Source organism: Taeniopygia guttata, chromosome 12 (genome assembly GCF_048771995.1).
Source record: "Taeniopygia guttata chromosome 12, bTaeGut7.mat, whole genome shotgun sequence".
NCBI classification, from domain to species: Eukaryota; Metazoa; Chordata; class Aves; order Passeriformes; family Estrildidae; genus Taeniopygia; species Taeniopygia guttata.
In genome coordinates this window covers 7,037,364-7,054,411 of record NC_133037.1, presented here as the reverse complement: position 1 = coordinate 7,054,411, position 17,048 = coordinate 7,037,364, and the positions used below count along the sequence as shown (strand labels likewise).

The following is a 17,048-nucleotide window of genomic DNA, read 5'->3' as shown; positions in this document are numbered from 1 at the left end:
TCTTTTATTCTGCTCATATCAGAGAAAGGTGATGTAAGATGCTGATCATGAGCACTGCCACAAGCACAGGTCACTGTTTAAATATATCCAGCAGTTTCTCTGGACAGGGGGATTGTGGCTGGATCTTTTGTGCTATTCCCAAACCCCCTGACAACCCTGTTCCCAGCTGCACAAACAGCAGCATTACTAACAGCTCCTGGAAGGGCATTTTGGAGACATGCAGAGGACAGACCACAGGCCAGTACACAGAGAAGGGGGGAGAGGTATAATCCCCACAAACATCTGCAAGAATACAGTTCCAGCACAAAAAGCAGTCAAATCCTTCTCACACTGGGATTTGAGATATCTTTTAGAGGCATCTGCAGGTTAGGGCATAATACACAAAAGCTTTTTCTTACACAACTTATTAAAAGCACTACTAATAAAACACTGCAAGCCTGATCTGAAATGAACCTTGCTATTTCAGGTCTGGCTTTCTCTAGAACTGTGCTATCCCCAGCATCTGTGCTGAGGCAGATAATCCTCATATGAAGGAATTGGGCTTAAAATGTCAGGAATCCAACATGAAGCCTGAGAAGAAATAAAAGGCCAGTATTTCCTGTTGCCCCCAAACCCACACTCCTTGCACACAACTCATCTGATGCCTGGGTACATGTGGCTGCTAAGCCTTGCCTCTCTCAAGATCTGCAAATGGGATTCAAGCTCCAAAGTCACTAAAATGCTTTCTTCTCAAAAACTGCCCATTTTGCACCAGAAGGATGAAAGAAGAATCTCACACAGACCTAGACCAGTGCTTTTGGAAATCCTTCCCTGGCTGGTGAACTGCCATTCGTCATTAGAGATGCGGAAGCAAGGCTGGAACTCCTGGCATGGCCCTGAGCTGAAGAGCAGCCACCATCACCAGTGGTGATGGGTGCTCCAGATGAGGGCTGGCATTTCAAGGACACATGAGAATACAGTGAACAACTCCATGAGTTAGGTAAAAAGATGTCCTACAAGGCTGAGTGGCCCCTAACACCCTCTACCCCAGGGCTGTCATAGAAAAGTGAAGTCTTCCAGTGAATCTTACTGTCCAAATGTAATTTTTCTCCCCTGATGCTTATGAGAAATTTAGCCTTCTGTAGCCTGTATAGCCTCCAGACAATGGCAAAGCTGAATTTCAAACAATGTCAAGGCTGACAGTTTAAAAATGCTGCCTGTTTCCAGACCTGCATTCACTGCATATTCTGAGCCCAGGTGCCTAACCCACATTTTTGAGCCTCTGAGATATAAAACTTCTGGGATGTACAGAGGCAACTTGCTTCAGTGTTTACAGTTTCATAGTGCTAAGGGCCAAGTGTTTTTCACCCCCAATCCCCTGCCAAAGCACACAAATCCTGGGATCCTGGCAGTGAGCAGTCCCTCATGCCTTCACTGAGCTGCTTCCTTTCTGTAGGGGAGGTTTGCTTATTACAAAAAGATCAGAAGCAAGCACAGTGTGAATGACCTCAGTGAGGCTGATGTCAGCATCTAAACTAACACCTCCAAAGGCTGTTTTGCCTGGCCATAAATCCTTTGTTTCTAAGGCAGCACTGCACAAAAATGCACCAAAATCTTCTCTGAGCTGTTTCTATCACTGCACTCATCACCAGAGTACCTGAGGGCCTTCAAGTCTCATATTAAACAGGATGACAAACATGTCACATCTGATTCATTCCCTTTTCCTTCTCAAGAGAACTTAGGTATAGTAAATTGCTTTCACAGAGCTTTGGTTTCCTGCATCTCTGCTGCTGTGCCTGGGAGGGGAAGCAAGGTGAAAGAAACACATCTAATGCAGAGAGGAAAGAAGGACAAGCCTTTTGTGATGGCCTCTGGTTTCTGTTATTCTAGAGCCTCAGCTTGGGTGGTCATTGGTTCTGGAAAGAAAAGGTCTTAGGACCCTGTAGGAATACAACTGTCAAACCTACTCCCCTCCTGAGCCATTTCCACAGGTATTAGCCCAAGTGTTGGAGCAATCCAGAAGACTTGAAGCCTGGCTCACACCTCTACAGGAAGCCAGTGCAGAGAGAGGATGAGTGTGATGGACTTGCATGACTTTTATCACACCGCAGCACTCAGTGTTGGCTGCATTTTCTTGAGGGCTGATGGCTTCATGCCCAGGCACTGTACATTTAATTATAATAAATAAAGACCCACTCAATTAAAGAGTTCACTCCTGCAAGTATTATTTTCGAAGGAATTCTCATAGAAATAGTCCTACATCTTGCAGTAAGAAGACCTGTGTGTGGAAGGGCAGATCCTGTGAGCAAAGGTGGGATGAACAGACCAATCTAAACAAGTACATGTAACCCAGGAAAAGTGTGCTTTTTCAGTATGAATAGTAGCAATTTCCCCTAAATAGAGCCAAATTTTCTCCACTGAAGCAATAATACCTAAAATAGTGACAATTTTAAGTCTGCATGGAAATTTTGCTCTAAGCTCAGCTCTCTTCCTTCCTTCTCTAAAGCAGATTTCAAAGCATTTTGAAAAGTCAGCCAGGCTTCAGCACTTTTCCTGATTGGGAATATTGTTTTTGAACTGCTTGTTGCAGATTCCTGCTGCTCTGGTGCAGCACAGGGCGTGAAGCACCAGCAATTTCTGTGCCTCTGTGACAGGACAGTGACAGAAGAAAGGCAGCCTGTCCTGGTCCTGCCTGCATCCACTGCTCCTGAGCTGCTTGCAGTGCTTGTGCACTGCCAAGCCCTGCAGCCAGGTGGTTCTGGATTTCCTTCCACGAGCTTGGGAAGCTCCTGGCAAAACACCTCTGGACTGGTCATGGGGAATGGGATATGAGCACAATAGCATTGCTCCCTACTCCTGGTGGAGGTTTCATACCACCTTAGCAATTCTCCACTGTCAGGAAGCGCATTGAGAATTTAAGTGTGAAATCTCTGCAGTCATCCAGAGAAATATTGCCTCAAGTCCAGAGTGTTTCAAGTTAACTAATTCCACAAATTGGAAAGGAAATAAGCCATTCATCATTTTCTCCTTCCAAATAACAAAGGCCAGTCACTACTCGCAAGCACTTAACAACATCCAGATAAGACAAAATAAAGCCAATTATGGGTCAAAAGTGAGGATTTGGGGATGAGTCAAAGAGGACAGAAAAAGACTCTGCCCTTGAATGGGACTGGGCCAGAGAGGTCTCAGACAAAGCTTTAACTAAGTAATTTGAAGCTTTTTCCAGAGCCTCTTTTCCACCTCTGGCTGCCAGACTGTGTCCCTGCCAGCTGTTCTCTTTCTCGTAGGACTGCCAAAAGCCTGACAGTGAGGACAAGATAATGTACCTATACCTGATGGCACCAGTTCAGATGAGCACTCAGGCAAGTACTTATCTAAGCACATGCTTAACTCCATCCCTATTTAGTAAAGCACTTATGTATAGGCACAAATTTATCTCTCTATGGCTACACGAGACATAAGCCTCTCATTAACACTTCATTCCCCTCAGTCAGGGCTTATGTGCCATTTTTAGCTGCAGGACAACACTCTGCATGTGTGGAAGGCCATGTTTCTCCTTTGTCTCTGAGAGTCCCCTCTGTCCTCACCGTGCAGGAGCCAGAGCTATCTGCAGTGACTCAGCAGTGCAGAGACAGGGCAGAGGAGAGTGAGCTGGGGAGACCAAAGAGCAAAGCAAGGCTTACGTTGGCTTTGAGGCTTCAGCCTGGTCTGTCTGCAGCTTCTCCCCACCTTCAACTTCCATGGTGCAGTACACGATGCGGTTGGGGGCCAGCGACTTCAGCCCCTGCACCTCCATGATGACAACCTGCAGGCAGAGAAGGAGAAATGTAAGAGAAGCAGCCTCCTTCAGACCCTGCTGTGGCTGCTGAACCCATGGGGTCAGCCAGTGCTGGGGTCCTTCACGTGCTGCTGGATGTTCACAGGGGCAGGAGGCAGGGATGGTGGCACTGCTCAGGCTGAGTGGGGACTGTGGCACCACCAGGATTCCCTCTGACTGCACACGGGCTCACTGAAACCCTTGGGTGTCCAGGGCTGTACCAAGCTTCAGGAGGTGGGCTTCAGAGAAATGGTCCTGCCTCATCTAGAAATGCCTTAATATGTGAAATCCAGGGGAAAAAAAGCACACAACTACTCATCTTGTGCCAAAAGCATATTTTCCATATTAATCATAGAATGGTTTGGGGTTGACATTTGAAGATCACCTGGTCCAATCTCCATGCTGAGGTATGGACATCTTTCAGTAGATCAGGTTGCTCAGAGCCCTATCAAACCTGATCTTCAAAAATTCCAAGGATGAAACACCTACATCCCAGTTGTTCCCTGTCCCAGTTGTTCCCTGTTCCTACCACCCTCATCAAAACCATTTTCTTTTTTATACTCAATCTATATTTACCCTTTTCCAGTTTAAATCTGCTGCCCCCTGTCCACTCTATAGCTCTGGTTTAAAAAAAAAAAATTAAAAAAAATTCCTTCATCTTGCTTATAGAAAATCTTTCTAATTAAGAAATCACCACCTAAGTTTCTTGCAGGTAATTAATTTTTTCCTTCTTTTAAAGGTGATTAGTCCCATTAACCACACACCTTAAACATTTCTACAAGAATCACTGTGGGAGTTTCTGTTCATGTTCTATTACTGCTATTTATGTAGTATATACACAGGGGTTTAAAATTCCTCTCCTCAGGTCTTCTGATCTGTCTGGAGCTGAGGATCCTCTCCCTGGTACACAGAGCTCCACAAAGCCTCTGACGAGTGCACATTTTTGGTAAAAGCTTTCTTGCAGCAGGAGTTTTGTGCACTGAGCAGTGCCCAGACCTGCCAGCTCCTGAAGTCAGTACTTCACTGGGCTTTGACTTCCCACTAGATGGGGTTCAGCTGGAGCAGAGCATTTGTGGCACGCTGCTGTAAGGGTGTCCCTTCACACACAGCTGTACACACTGCACAGCTTCTGCAACAGGGGGGCTACTGCTTTGGGATAGCTCCCTGCTCCTCCATATGGGAATGCTTGGAAGTCAGCCTTATTTGATGCTGCTCTTGAAGGCACCACCTCTGGGTTCACAGCCCTAGTTTTAAATAATACTGAACTGAATACTGTAAAGATGGTTTCAGACACAATGAGTTAAATTCTGAGACTGGACAACCAGGGTTATTAAATTTTGCATTGGCATAATATGTATAACAAGAGACCCCGTAGGAAGAGAAATAAACAGGAAACTACACAAAACCAGCATTTTCTGATTTTTCCTGCATCTTATATTGTTGACTCCATCCTGGTAGTTGTTTTGACAATGTAACATAAACCCACTCATTGACAGACAACGGCAATTCTGTAGGGGTGAGCTGATGACTCCTTGAAGTAAATATGCCCACAAATAGACCACAAATGTGTTTGCACAAAACAACTGAGTTGGCTGAAAACAGCTACTGAGCTGTTCCAGGCCTGAGGCAGCCCGTGTCAGAGGCAGCAGCAGCACCCTGCCTTCCCCTGGGCTGCTCAGACAAACTGCTCAGCAGAGAGCTGGGAAGAAAGTCAGCATGCAACAGAGAGCAAAGAGCAACCCAGCACAGCATAGTATTTCCACACAAACTGTAAACCAATCTGTTGGGTGAATTCAAACCCCAGGAATTTTTCACAATTCTTCAAAGAGGAAGCAATTCTTGCAGGGAAATGCAGCAACCCCTCTAGCTGGCAATAGTTAAAGATGCTGATATTTACGGTGTTGCTTTATTGTAATGGTTTTGGGGACAATACAGGCTCAGGGTTACTGGGCTACACTCAGTAACAAACTGCATGAAGAGATCAGTTAATGGTGCAGATTTCTGAGCCATTTGATATACACCATCACAAATGCCAGACAGTGAACATCACAGAGATTGTTCCAACAAGGTGGTGAGACACCAGAAAGGACACAGTGTTTAATCACAGGCAAAACTTCCAGTAAACAGTGATTTCTACTCACCTCTCTGCACCTAACCTAAATTGGAACTGAGCAGAATTTGGCTGCTGTGCTCTTTACTCCCATGAATTCTGCACACTGTTGTGTGCATGTAGCTTACCTCCAGGGAGAATGACAACACGACATCTGACTTGGAAAGCTGGTTCTCGTTTTCCTCTCCCATGTCAATGATTGAGGTGTTGTGGCTACGTTTCAGCTTCTGTAGCTTGAACTCAGAGCCTCCTTTAGACACAGGCATGCTCTCCAAGTTTGCCATCAGGAGATTGACAGATGACTTCAGCTCCTCAATGTACATGTTCTCCATTTCTTTGGACACAAACTTGGGAAACTTGCGCTCCTTGGATTTGGAAACAAACACAGCAGAATGAATGTTTGTGACAATCAACAGCCACTTGTTGTAGTGGGAGAATCCCTCAAGAGTATTTGCAGAGGTTTGTGAGCAGGGAGCTCCTACAAACCAGATGACAAATTACAGCCTCCCCCTGAGTAATGTAGAAGTATTATTGCTAGTTTCTCACAGAATTACTACTTGGTACTTGTCCAGCTTGCCTGGATCATGCATGCACTTGCATTTCACTGACTTTCCTATCTGCAAATGGGCTTTTTCCTCAATGACAAACACTCTAGGCCAGATCTCAACTGAACGTACAACTTACTGATTCAGAGTATGCTGATAGGAGAAATTTGTTTTCCAGTCTTCCAATTGTGCCAGCTCTTTTTAAAACACTTCTGAGTGGTTGCTTAATCAGGTTTCTAGGTGTGAAAGGAGCCCAAAGAGGCAAAACCAGCCATGTGTGGGCAGGAATGTTTGGTCCTAACTGGAAGAAGGGGTAAAACATCCTTTCTACTACTTGCCAAGGCCTGCGCCTCCCCCCAAGAAGTCAACTTTTCACTGTGAGACTTTCCAGAGCTGCTTGCTGTCAACAGGAAATTTAAACGCTAAAACCAAGGGTGACAGTGAGAGCAAAATATGATGTTCCCCAATGCATGTTCTCAGCTTTGAACTGCTGCCCATCACCAGTCTGAGCCCTGCATCTTCTGACAACTCCTCCCATGGCCTGAATCTGCTCAGGATTCAAATGTCCCTCAGTGGGTTACAAGACACTGTGCAAGGCGTAAGACAGTGAGGCAGCATCTGCAGCCAGGGAACACAGGGCTGATGTGCAAACAATCTTGGTGGCAATTCACAACATTGTAAAAAGCCATTTGTAAAATGTACGCTAGAAGAGAAAACAAGGTCATGTTTCTTCTAGAAGACTGTCATCAGGCTGCTGAAATAGTTCTCTGCACTAGTTTTTGCATCAGTCCCTAAGATCTTACCCACCACAAGCAGAGCTCACAGCAGCACTCACACCAAGCAGCTTAAGTACAGTCATCTGTTTCCAGCCTCAATTTTGGGAAGCAATTCCCCCTTGTAAATTAGACCTACAGTGAAATAAACTACCCAATCACCCTCCTGTATTGTCTGTGCATTATATAAGTTGCAAGTCACCCCTAGGAAAAAAAAAAAAGCAACTGTTTTGTAGATTTTGAGAATTGCTGCTGCAGCAATGATGTTCAGACATCATTGTTCAGACATTATTGCTTTTTTACCCTGCTGTCATCCATCTCTCTAGGGACTGCAATTTTGGCACTGCCCTCACAAACCTCTTCAGCAGTGCAGAAAGGACTGAGACATTTCACTGTGTACTACCAGCAACTTCTTGTATTAGGACTAAAAATGTAGTTTGAAGTGATGCATAACAGTTTAACTGGGACTATTTAGCTGATGTTGGAAATGCAGAGATGCCAACGTGGTCTTAAGTCACCCACCAGGCTGGAGATAAAGCTGGGGGAAGTCTGGAGTAAGAAACTATCAAGAGATGCAGACAACAGCAAGAAAGGGCATTAGTCACCTCTCCATGTACTGGGAGCAGAGAGAGGATAAGGAACAGGGAGAGAGACACAAGCATGGAGACAGGTAGAGTTGGGACACCGAGGAATGACCTGTCCAGCAGGCTGCAGCAGAGCTGGTCGAGCCTCAGACAAACATATCACTGCAGTGTCACCACAAGGTCTCATTTAGTTGCTCCTACACGTGCTCCTCCTTGAGGCCAAGTGACTGGGAGGGGGAAAAGGCACCACAGGACAGCAGAGCACTTGCCACTGCAGAGAAAAATATACACCTGCCTTGGCATCACTAAGCTCTCAGCTGTAATGCTGCTCTACTTAGCTGCTGGAAAAGTACAACACACAGCCTGAGAAGCCTGTCCAGAGTCAGCTTTAAAACATCTGCTTGCCCCAGAGCGTGATCCTCAAGCTGTCTGGGCCAGGCCGGGCTGATGTGCTCTGATGGAGTTGGGCTCAGTAGGGGACCTTGTCGAGTGCTGCACTGAGCTGCACTGAGCTGCACTGAGCTGCACTCTCCTGGGCACATGGGATGGCAAAAAGACCCAGACCTGTGTCCTGGTATGCAGAGGCAGGAAAGCTGGCACAACAGTGACTTGTTCAAGGTCACACAACAGCTCAGATGACGCCTTGCAGAGCCACTGGTCCCATAAGACTCCACAGCCTTTGCTGCCTCTGAAGTGCAAATGTCCTAGTGTGAATTTCTTAATTTAACAATGAGGCATTAATTTGCCTCGAGCATGGACTCTCCAAGACTGACACCTCAGTGATGGCTTCACAAGCACTGTAAGCCTCCCTGTGCAGCAAATCTGTATTAAAAACTGCAAGCTGGAGATAAAAATGGAAATGCTATCCTTTCACTGAGCTGAATTGTGAACCTGTCCTCTGTTACAGGGAAAGAAGCCTTGCCCAGAAAGGAGGCCACAGAAGAAGATCCAAAAGGTCATTTGGATGCCTCCAAAATGTGGTATTCACAAATCTGAAAGAGCAAGGTTTCTTGCAGACAGATGCTGGCAGGACCTGACATTCTGAAGTCTGCTGTAGTACCATGATGGAGATTAAATATCCCTAGCTGCCAACTGAAACCCAGGTAAGTCCCTTTTACTCTAAACCAACCTCCAAGCTGCACTGTTGTATTTTGAAGGTTGAATTCTGCACAGAAATATGTCAGGTTATGTTGAGGAGTTTCCCCCTGACTCTCTCTTGGACGGCCAGCAGTGTCATGGTTTGTTTTCAGCATCCTTGGGGGAAGAATGGAAATGGCAAATTCTCATTTGCAAAAAATAATTCATGAAGCTGCAGCTTCTGCTGGCTGCTACTGAATCATGCATATTGTTGTTCTACATACCATAAAGAGAAAATAAAAGAACAAAACCAGGCAATCTTTTTCTCAGGGCCTGGCTATCCATCTCAGAACCAGAGCAGCCATGCTCAGTGCAGAGGCTTACATTTCACTGCAAATAAATACTGTGGGTTTTCCTGACAAGAATCAAGTGGCAAAGGGCCAAATGCTGAACAAAAGTGCTTCAGTGAGTTTGCTGTTTTGCTGCACCATTGATTGGCCATTTGGCCCTTGGTCATCTCACTGATTTTATCAGTGAAATGGGGAAAACCAGAGCCTATGCCCCCAAAGAGGAAACTAGCAGATGTTTAACAGAGGTGTTAGTGAGGAGGACCTGTGCAGGCTCCACCAGCACCATTGTTAACACCTGACTATAAATCAATATGCTCTGCTTTTCACATCCAGGCATATCAGTGTGGTTGCAAACAGCTCTGATATTACCTTTCTTATAAAAATCCTAATTTGGGCCCAGCTCAGTGCTGTGAGGACTGCTGCTGAAAGGCAGGTCCCTAGACTGAGCTTGTCTCTGTGATTAAATTTTTTTTTTGCCTTGTAGTAATGGTTTCTTGATTATCAAGAACAGCCAGATAGATCATTCCAAATGACTTCAGTCCCATTAGGGCTTTATCAGTGACTCAGAGCATCTGATTAGAGGCAAGGATAAAACTCGTCCATACTGATGTCAACAGGATCCTCTCCATCATCTATGGTCCACTGGAGGCCACTGTATGGGGGTGTGATTTGCTCCCAGGGAGATGGCTCCTTACAGAAGGGTCTCTAGGGAGATTAGCTGAGTGCTTGGTAATCAAAGCTGTCTGGAGGTCTTGTGGCTACTGCTCCAAACAGCAGCAATGTGTGCAAGGGGGCAGTGATGGCCTGACTGCTCTCATGCACAGCGTGAACTTCTTTGGGACAATACATCTGAACGACCTTTACTGAGGCAGCATTTACCTACAGGCAGGAAACTGTGGCTCCTATCAGCCCAGCAAAAAACACAAATCTCATTAGGATGAATCCTGGCTCCTTTTTTATACATCTTACATCCACCTTATTGTCCAGCATAGAAATGTGACACCTCTGAGGATTCACAAGAGATTTTTCATGAACCTAAACTGTCCCACCTCGTCAGGACATACCAAGAAATGCACATCAGAACAGCTTCATCTTGTTTGTTTGCAGCTAATAATCTGAGCACTTTTAACCGGTAATTATTGTGAGAAGAAACTTGTAAGAGAATGACAGGACCTAGGGGCTGCATCAAACTCCTTGTTATACTCCTAAATGAAGAGGTTATTCATAACAGTAGACTTTTGTTTTTACCTTGGCAATTTGTTCTGCCATTTGGAGACGTCCATCTAACTCGCGTCTGATCTGTGCTGCTTGCTCATCAGGGTTGTCCAGCTGTATAAAAACAAAAGGCAAACCAAGGTGAAAAATTAACCAATGCAACATCTTTAGGTGCAGCTCAGTTCCTCAGGCTGAGCACCTGTGCTACATTGCTGATAGACAGAGCGAGTGGTGAGAGGCCACATTCTGGAGCAGAAGCCCCCACAAAGGACAAACACAATGCCACCAGCCCAAGACAGACAGTTTTTGATGCCTGCCCTGCTGCCTCCTGGGGCTGAGCATCCTCACCCTGAGGCGATCTGGTGCAGTGTAGTCTGGAAAGTTACAGCTACAGAGATGACAAAAGTTCTGGTTCTCAGCCTGATGAATGATGAGCTCATCTGCTGGTGCTCGCTGGATCAGCTGAATCACCGCGCTGCCCTGACCCACTGCTCTCCATGGCATCTCCTCATCTGCCTGCCTGCACATCCCTCACCTCCCCTCTGCCACACACGCTCGGGCACACCTGCACAGGTGCAGGTGTTATTTCACCACTGATTTTCCAGAGAGCCAGCACTGACCGTGGCTAAGATTGATGGAAAGTGTATTTTTGATTAGCTTTTGAAAGCCTTTGTAATGGATTTAATTCAGCAAAACTACAAAGTGTCCTGACTGTGGTCCAAATCCATTGAAGCTTCAATGGCTTCATTCACACCAGCTGCACAACATAACCTGCTGGTGTGGTTCATCTTTATATTCCTAATCCCAGCACCAGTACAGAGCCATGGATTATCAGCACCCTTCAGGATCAGCTGCCCCTGTTAATTTCTCCATGAACAAATGTACCACACAACTATCCTGCACCAGGGTGGAAGCACCTCTTGGAGCTGCTTCATTAAGGGTAGGAAATGTACAGACCCAGATTTTAATTTCTTTGCAATTCTGAAAGACAGAGCATTATTTGAATTCTATCTGAGCTACAGTAATTGAGGTTAATCACACACTACCCAAAATAACTCAGGAGCTAAATTTAGAAATTGAGGATGCTGCTGTGGAGGAGGGTTGATTTTGCAGTATGATAATGAGCCAACAAACTGCCTCACGCTTTCTGCACTATCTTGATTGTGCAGATGTTTTCCAGTGATGCCACAGGTGTCAAGGAAAGATCTGACTGCAGAAGATCATTTTTCTTAGGAGCCAACAAGCAGCCTAGGCAGTTTCTTTGGCTGTGATTGAGTGGGTAAGGTATTGCTTTCCAGGGCTGTGCTTCTCAAGACTAAGTAGTGACGCCAAGCCAAGTAACCTGGTATTTAAAAGAAACAAAAAAATCTTTCCAGGCTGTATTTTCAATGATTCTGCATGATACCTCCATGACAGACACTGCTCTTTGGGAAAGCAATCCTAGTCTGTAGTAGCCAAAATGACATTTTCTTCTGGTTGTCTAGAGAATGGTACTAATGAGACAGCCACTGTCTGTCCTCCTGGCACCTTCCAGCACATCTCTTGTGACTAAGAGCAGCAGCCCAACAGCTCAGCCACTGTCTCCTGCTATGCCTGGGAAGGACTCCTGTGCCTGGGAAAGGCTCCTGCTGCCATCAGAGCAAGTAGAGTACATTTTACACAGCCATAATACTATATAGAGCCATTAAGAAAGTAATGCTAGTACCCATAAAATATACTTTGCTTGTGAAATAAGGAAAGGTGCAAATGTGAGGCATACCATCTAAGCAAGACCAAGTAAGGCAACACAGAGCTTAATACCATTAAAACTCAATTTCTTAACTAGAGAATAAGCTATTTATTATCTGCCACATGCATGCCCACTTTATATTCAAGTACTTGACAGCCAAATACATAAATGATTTAAAAAGTCAAAAAGAAAATGAATTAGTTTCGTTCTGCATTATGACTATGTTATGGGTGTGCTGCGAAAAAAGCAAAGATATAAATCATAAGGTTGCCCCAGTCAATTAAATGTGAAAAGTATTACAGATTTCAGTATATACATGATTTGTCATATGCACTGGGCTTTTCTTCAGCAGCATGCCACAAATACATGATTTACATAATTCGTAATTCTCAACTGATCATTACCCAACTGCCTACTGGTAAATTAGATGTTTTCATACGTCTACCCACAGCCACATTCGTTCTCTCTGCCTGCCCTGCAGAGATTATCTACATTGGTGTAACAGTTGCTAAAGCAAAATAATAAAAATTAAAAACTTAGGTTTTAAGTGGAACCCAAAACTGACCAGCACTGCAGCCAGCCTATCACTGCAGGCATTGCGGGGCAGGTGTCTACTCTAACCCCTGGTGAGGGTTCAATTGCATGAAAAAGACCTTGCAAAAAGACAGGTTTTTTACCTATAAACTGTTAATAAGGAATAATTTTTAGTGGGCACTAGTAAATAAGAGAAATGGATTTAATATGTTCCTCATGAGAGTCTGACAGTTTTGATTGCCAGTAAGAACCAGTTGCTGGCCTGCAGAAGCAATCCTTTTCTTCCATCCCCCTGAAACAAACTCACTGAGAGAATTTCTTCCTGTTATCCTGAAAGGATGGGAAATAATCCCTCCACATCTTTGAAAGGCAGAAGCAGATGCAAACCAACCAGCTTAATTAGTAAGATCTTCAACAAGATGCACAGGCACTTACCAAACCCACATCTGAACTGTTTGCTGCATCAGAAATCACCCACACATCACCCAGCCTGAGCCTTACAGTTTTTACAGCCAAGAGCCCAGGCTCACTTCTACTTATACCAGGAAATGCCAAAAGCAGTGCAAGGACATGAAGGGTGTTAGGGGATTTTAAACCCCCATGCTTTTGGAGTCGAGGTGTTTTATTTGAAGTGTTTATATTTGAAAACTCCAGCTTTGATTTATCACAGCCTAAAGCCAAACCGTTTACAATTGCTGCCATGGCTCTGAAAGATCCACCGGAGCAGCCCAGGCTGCTCTCCTCTTTCCTGCTCTGTGCACAAAGCACTTTGGTTCAGATTCACACCTCAGATCCACTCACCTGCCTGGGGACTGAGCAGGGCACAGCTCTCCTGCCATCAGCCACAGTGAGAGGGCTGCAGATGGGATGAACCCTCCCAGCCTGGGGGCAATGCTGGTGGCACCAGTGACATGCTGTACACAGCCCTTGGCTGGGTGGTAAGAGCACAGTGAATCTGGCTGCTCCACCAAACACGGATTGATGGGGCACAGTCCCAGCAGACACAGGGAGTGAAACAGCACAGGAGCTACACAGCAGCACACTCTGAGCTCAGCTCTGCTGGGAATAGCGTTGTTTAAACTACAAGGTTTATAATGAAATAACATTGTTGGAAGCTAAGAGGGTTTGTAATGACAGGATACAACATACAGATACAACCTTCAATGCCTGCCATTTGCACTGGGGATGTGACAGGTATCATTGGTGTGACTGCCATCAGCACAGCCAGAAACCACCGGGACCATTTACCAGTTTAGTCCCTCCCTGCCAGCTACTGCTAATGCTGATTCCTGCTTCCCAGCAAAGGCAGCAGATGTCACAACACCCCTGTTCCTGAAAAGTAACTGGGGCCTGTCCCAGGGCATGTCCCATTCCTTGTGACAGGTTACACCCCTGGGACAGGTTACACTGTGGTGGTGGATCCTGTGGCTCTCCCATGACACGTGCTCCTGCAGAGGGACCAACCTTTTGCAACAGGGTTCTGGAAAAACACATTTTAAATGCTCAGGCAGCGCAAATGCTAAGCTGCAGCAACCTGCTTTATGCTGCACTGAGAGCTGAAACACTCGTGGCTTTTATTCTTCTGGAAAGGAAAGCCTTTAGTCCAGTCTCTATGAAATCCTCAGCTATTGCCTGTGCTGGTTTTCCTCCCCAGCAGAATTGGCACCCAGGAATAGGTGATCAGGTGGGCTGCTGCTGAGCAGGGACAGTCCTGGCTGGGGACACTCTCAGTGATCCCAAACATTAATTTCCTCTATTCCTGTATCCAGTACAACACCATGCAGCTGGGGGCTCTAAAAATGCCAATTTTTGAATTATTTTCTGTGGCTGGAGGACTAAGACAAAAGCCATGAGCCACTAATGTTCTTCCTAAACCTGGCTTAATTTCTCCCAAAATAATTAGTGCAGCCAAATGCATATGCTGTATAAGTGCCAAATACCTCAAAGAGAAAGTTTCAAGGCACTCATCCTTTAACATGCTCTGTAGCTCAGCAAATGGTTGATTAAGTATTTCAAAGCAAACATGCTCATGGTGAAGGCTGAACAAGATCACAATATAGGTGACAATTTTGCAGCTTTGATGTAGGGCTTTAGGAGAGAGATGTAGGGCTTTAGGAGAGATCTTTGTCTCATAAAAGGTGCTTTCATTTTGTGATGCACAGTGTGAGATAACACTGAAAAATTCATAAACCACATCAATTAATAATTAATCTGTCAGTCCAGGAGTACACACAACATGTGGCAACAGAATCATGGAGTGCTCCAGCTGAAAGGAACGTGGCCCCCAAAGTGACTCATGGCAGGGATGCCCTTGGTTTCTTACCACAAAGCTGCTGTTTTAGGAGATAAAGTGCAATGAGGCAGGACACAGTGGCACCATGTGGCACACATATGCTCCATGTCAATGTCACAGACTGCTCTGCAGCATCCTTTTCCCATTAATGGTGACTATTCCTCTCTACAGGCAGCCAAGGGCAGTGGGATGGCAGCAGTCTGGTGCTCAAGACCCTGACCTCTTCCCACAAGTCTGAAGCAGAAAGCAGAGGAGGATCTGAACATTCCCTCTTCAGCTGGGATTCAGGTGGGATTCTGACTTGCCTTTAAACTGGGAACACGAATGATGCTAAGCTTCCCCAGAAGGGTAAGTCACTAATGTCCTGGGCAACATGCTCACCCTCTGAGCAGCACACTGCACCCACAGCCTGTTGGCTGCCTTGGGATCTGAAACAGAAGCAGGGACAGCTTCCCCACATTAGGCACCTCCCTGCATCAGCAACCACTGCAGCACCTGCACAGCTCAACTATGGATTCAACAACTCTCACTCCTGCAGTTCCAAAGAGGTTTTTGAAAGACCTGGAGGGAACTGTAGAACATTTCTTCTTCACCAGCCTTTAGGATTGCAGTCCCCAACATTCCAGGGGACTGATCTCCTCATGCAACTGCTCAGTAGGGATGCCTAAGGCTACATCTCCTCTGGCCAGTCAGAGCTCCCTGAATCAGTCTTTGGGGTTCAGCCACACAGAATCTTCCTAGTTCAACATAAAGTTCTGCTTAATTCAAGGAACCTGTGCCTATTACCACACCAAAATTTTCTTTTTCCCTTCCATCAGCCCTAGAGCCTCACTTAACCCCAGGGTTCCAGCACCCCAAAATGTGGCAAACCCCCTCCTCTCGGGAGGAGATTACCTTATTTCCTCATGTGTAGGTAAAACGGGCTACACTGCAGGGATTCAATCATGTCCATAATTCAGAAAGGGCTGCACAGTTGCTGTTTGCTGTGGATAGGCGCTGGCTCCTGCTATCCCAGCAAACTCCTACGGTTATCTAATGAACACCTTCTGCATGAGAGCACTCAAGGGGTCCTGGGAGGCTGATTTAAAACAATAGAAAGGACTTGGATAATTCAGTAAGGGCTGATGATTCTCTCTTAAAGAGAAATCTTATTTCATGCTTCACAAACTTTAGGGTTGCACTAGATTTGTTGGTGAAAACATTCCCTGGGATGTAGAGCAGCCTCTCCCCACCCCAGTGTGAATATCAGAGTGCTGCAATACATCTCTGTGCCTCAGCAGCCACCAGGGCTGTGCAGGCTCTCACCCATTACATCTGCCTGTGGATGCTGGGACCACACCTGCTTCACCAGGTGAGGACAAGAGGTACACCTTGAATTCACCCTGGTCTGAGTGCTGTCTTAGATAGCTTTAATCCCATGAACTGAGATGATTTTCCACCAGAGCAGCTCTGGTGGCACGTGCAGGCAGAGGTTTCTCATGTCCTCTGGCAGCAGCAGCCGTGGGCACTCACTGCTCATCTGCAGAGTGCTGATGGATCACCCAGCACCAGCTGGTGCCATGGCAAGGGCAGGCAGGTGCCAGGCATGGATCCTGTGCAGGAAAAGATGATATCTTTCCATGCCCTCTCAGTTCCCAACCTGCCCACCACCACAGCTTTGCCAGGCTGCGCCGTGGGGCTGAGGAAAGCTGAGACAAGCAAACCCAGCATGCATCTTTCCAGCAGGCTGTGCAAAGATACCTCCAGATTCATGTGCAATGATAAATCAAAGTAAATGAGAAACCAGATTCAGCAAAACAGGAAGGGGAAGAAAAAGGTTCTGCCTGCCTTTGCAAATGTTTTGCAAGCTGTTAAGAAGAGGGATGGCGGAGCACATCCACTCGGAAGGCACGCCCTTTCCATCTGTGGCCAGAGAACTTTTGAACCCTGCAAATCCCTCTGCAAGATCATCTATGCAAGGTGTATGACACTGAAAGGGATTGAAAACTAAAGCTGTCCAGAGGCTCTGACCTCTGAGCATGCCTTAATACCATCTTCTTATG

The 17,048-nt window shown here is 45.9% G+C and overlaps 1 protein-coding gene across 13 annotated transcripts in view; it reads right to left on the bottom strand.

Annotated features, from left to right (window-relative positions):
• The window catches only part of CADPS (calcium dependent secretion activator), a 206,109-nt gene that overhangs the window by 124,086 nt on the left and 64,975 nt on the right, over positions 1 to 17,048 (bottom strand). For all 13 annotated transcript variants that reach the window (XM_072934705.1, XM_072934712.1, XM_072934707.1 and 10 more), the window contains exons 4-6: positions 10,484 to 10,564; positions 6,035 to 6,271; positions 3,663 to 3,784 (exon numbers count right to left, since the gene is read on the bottom strand). In XM_072934705.1, the coding sequence (XP_072790806.1) occupies positions 3,663 to 3,784; positions 6,035 to 6,271; positions 10,484 to 10,564 (440 nt within the window). The remainder of the gene's footprint in view (positions 1 to 3,662; positions 3,785 to 6,034; positions 6,272 to 10,483; positions 10,565 to 17,048) is intronic.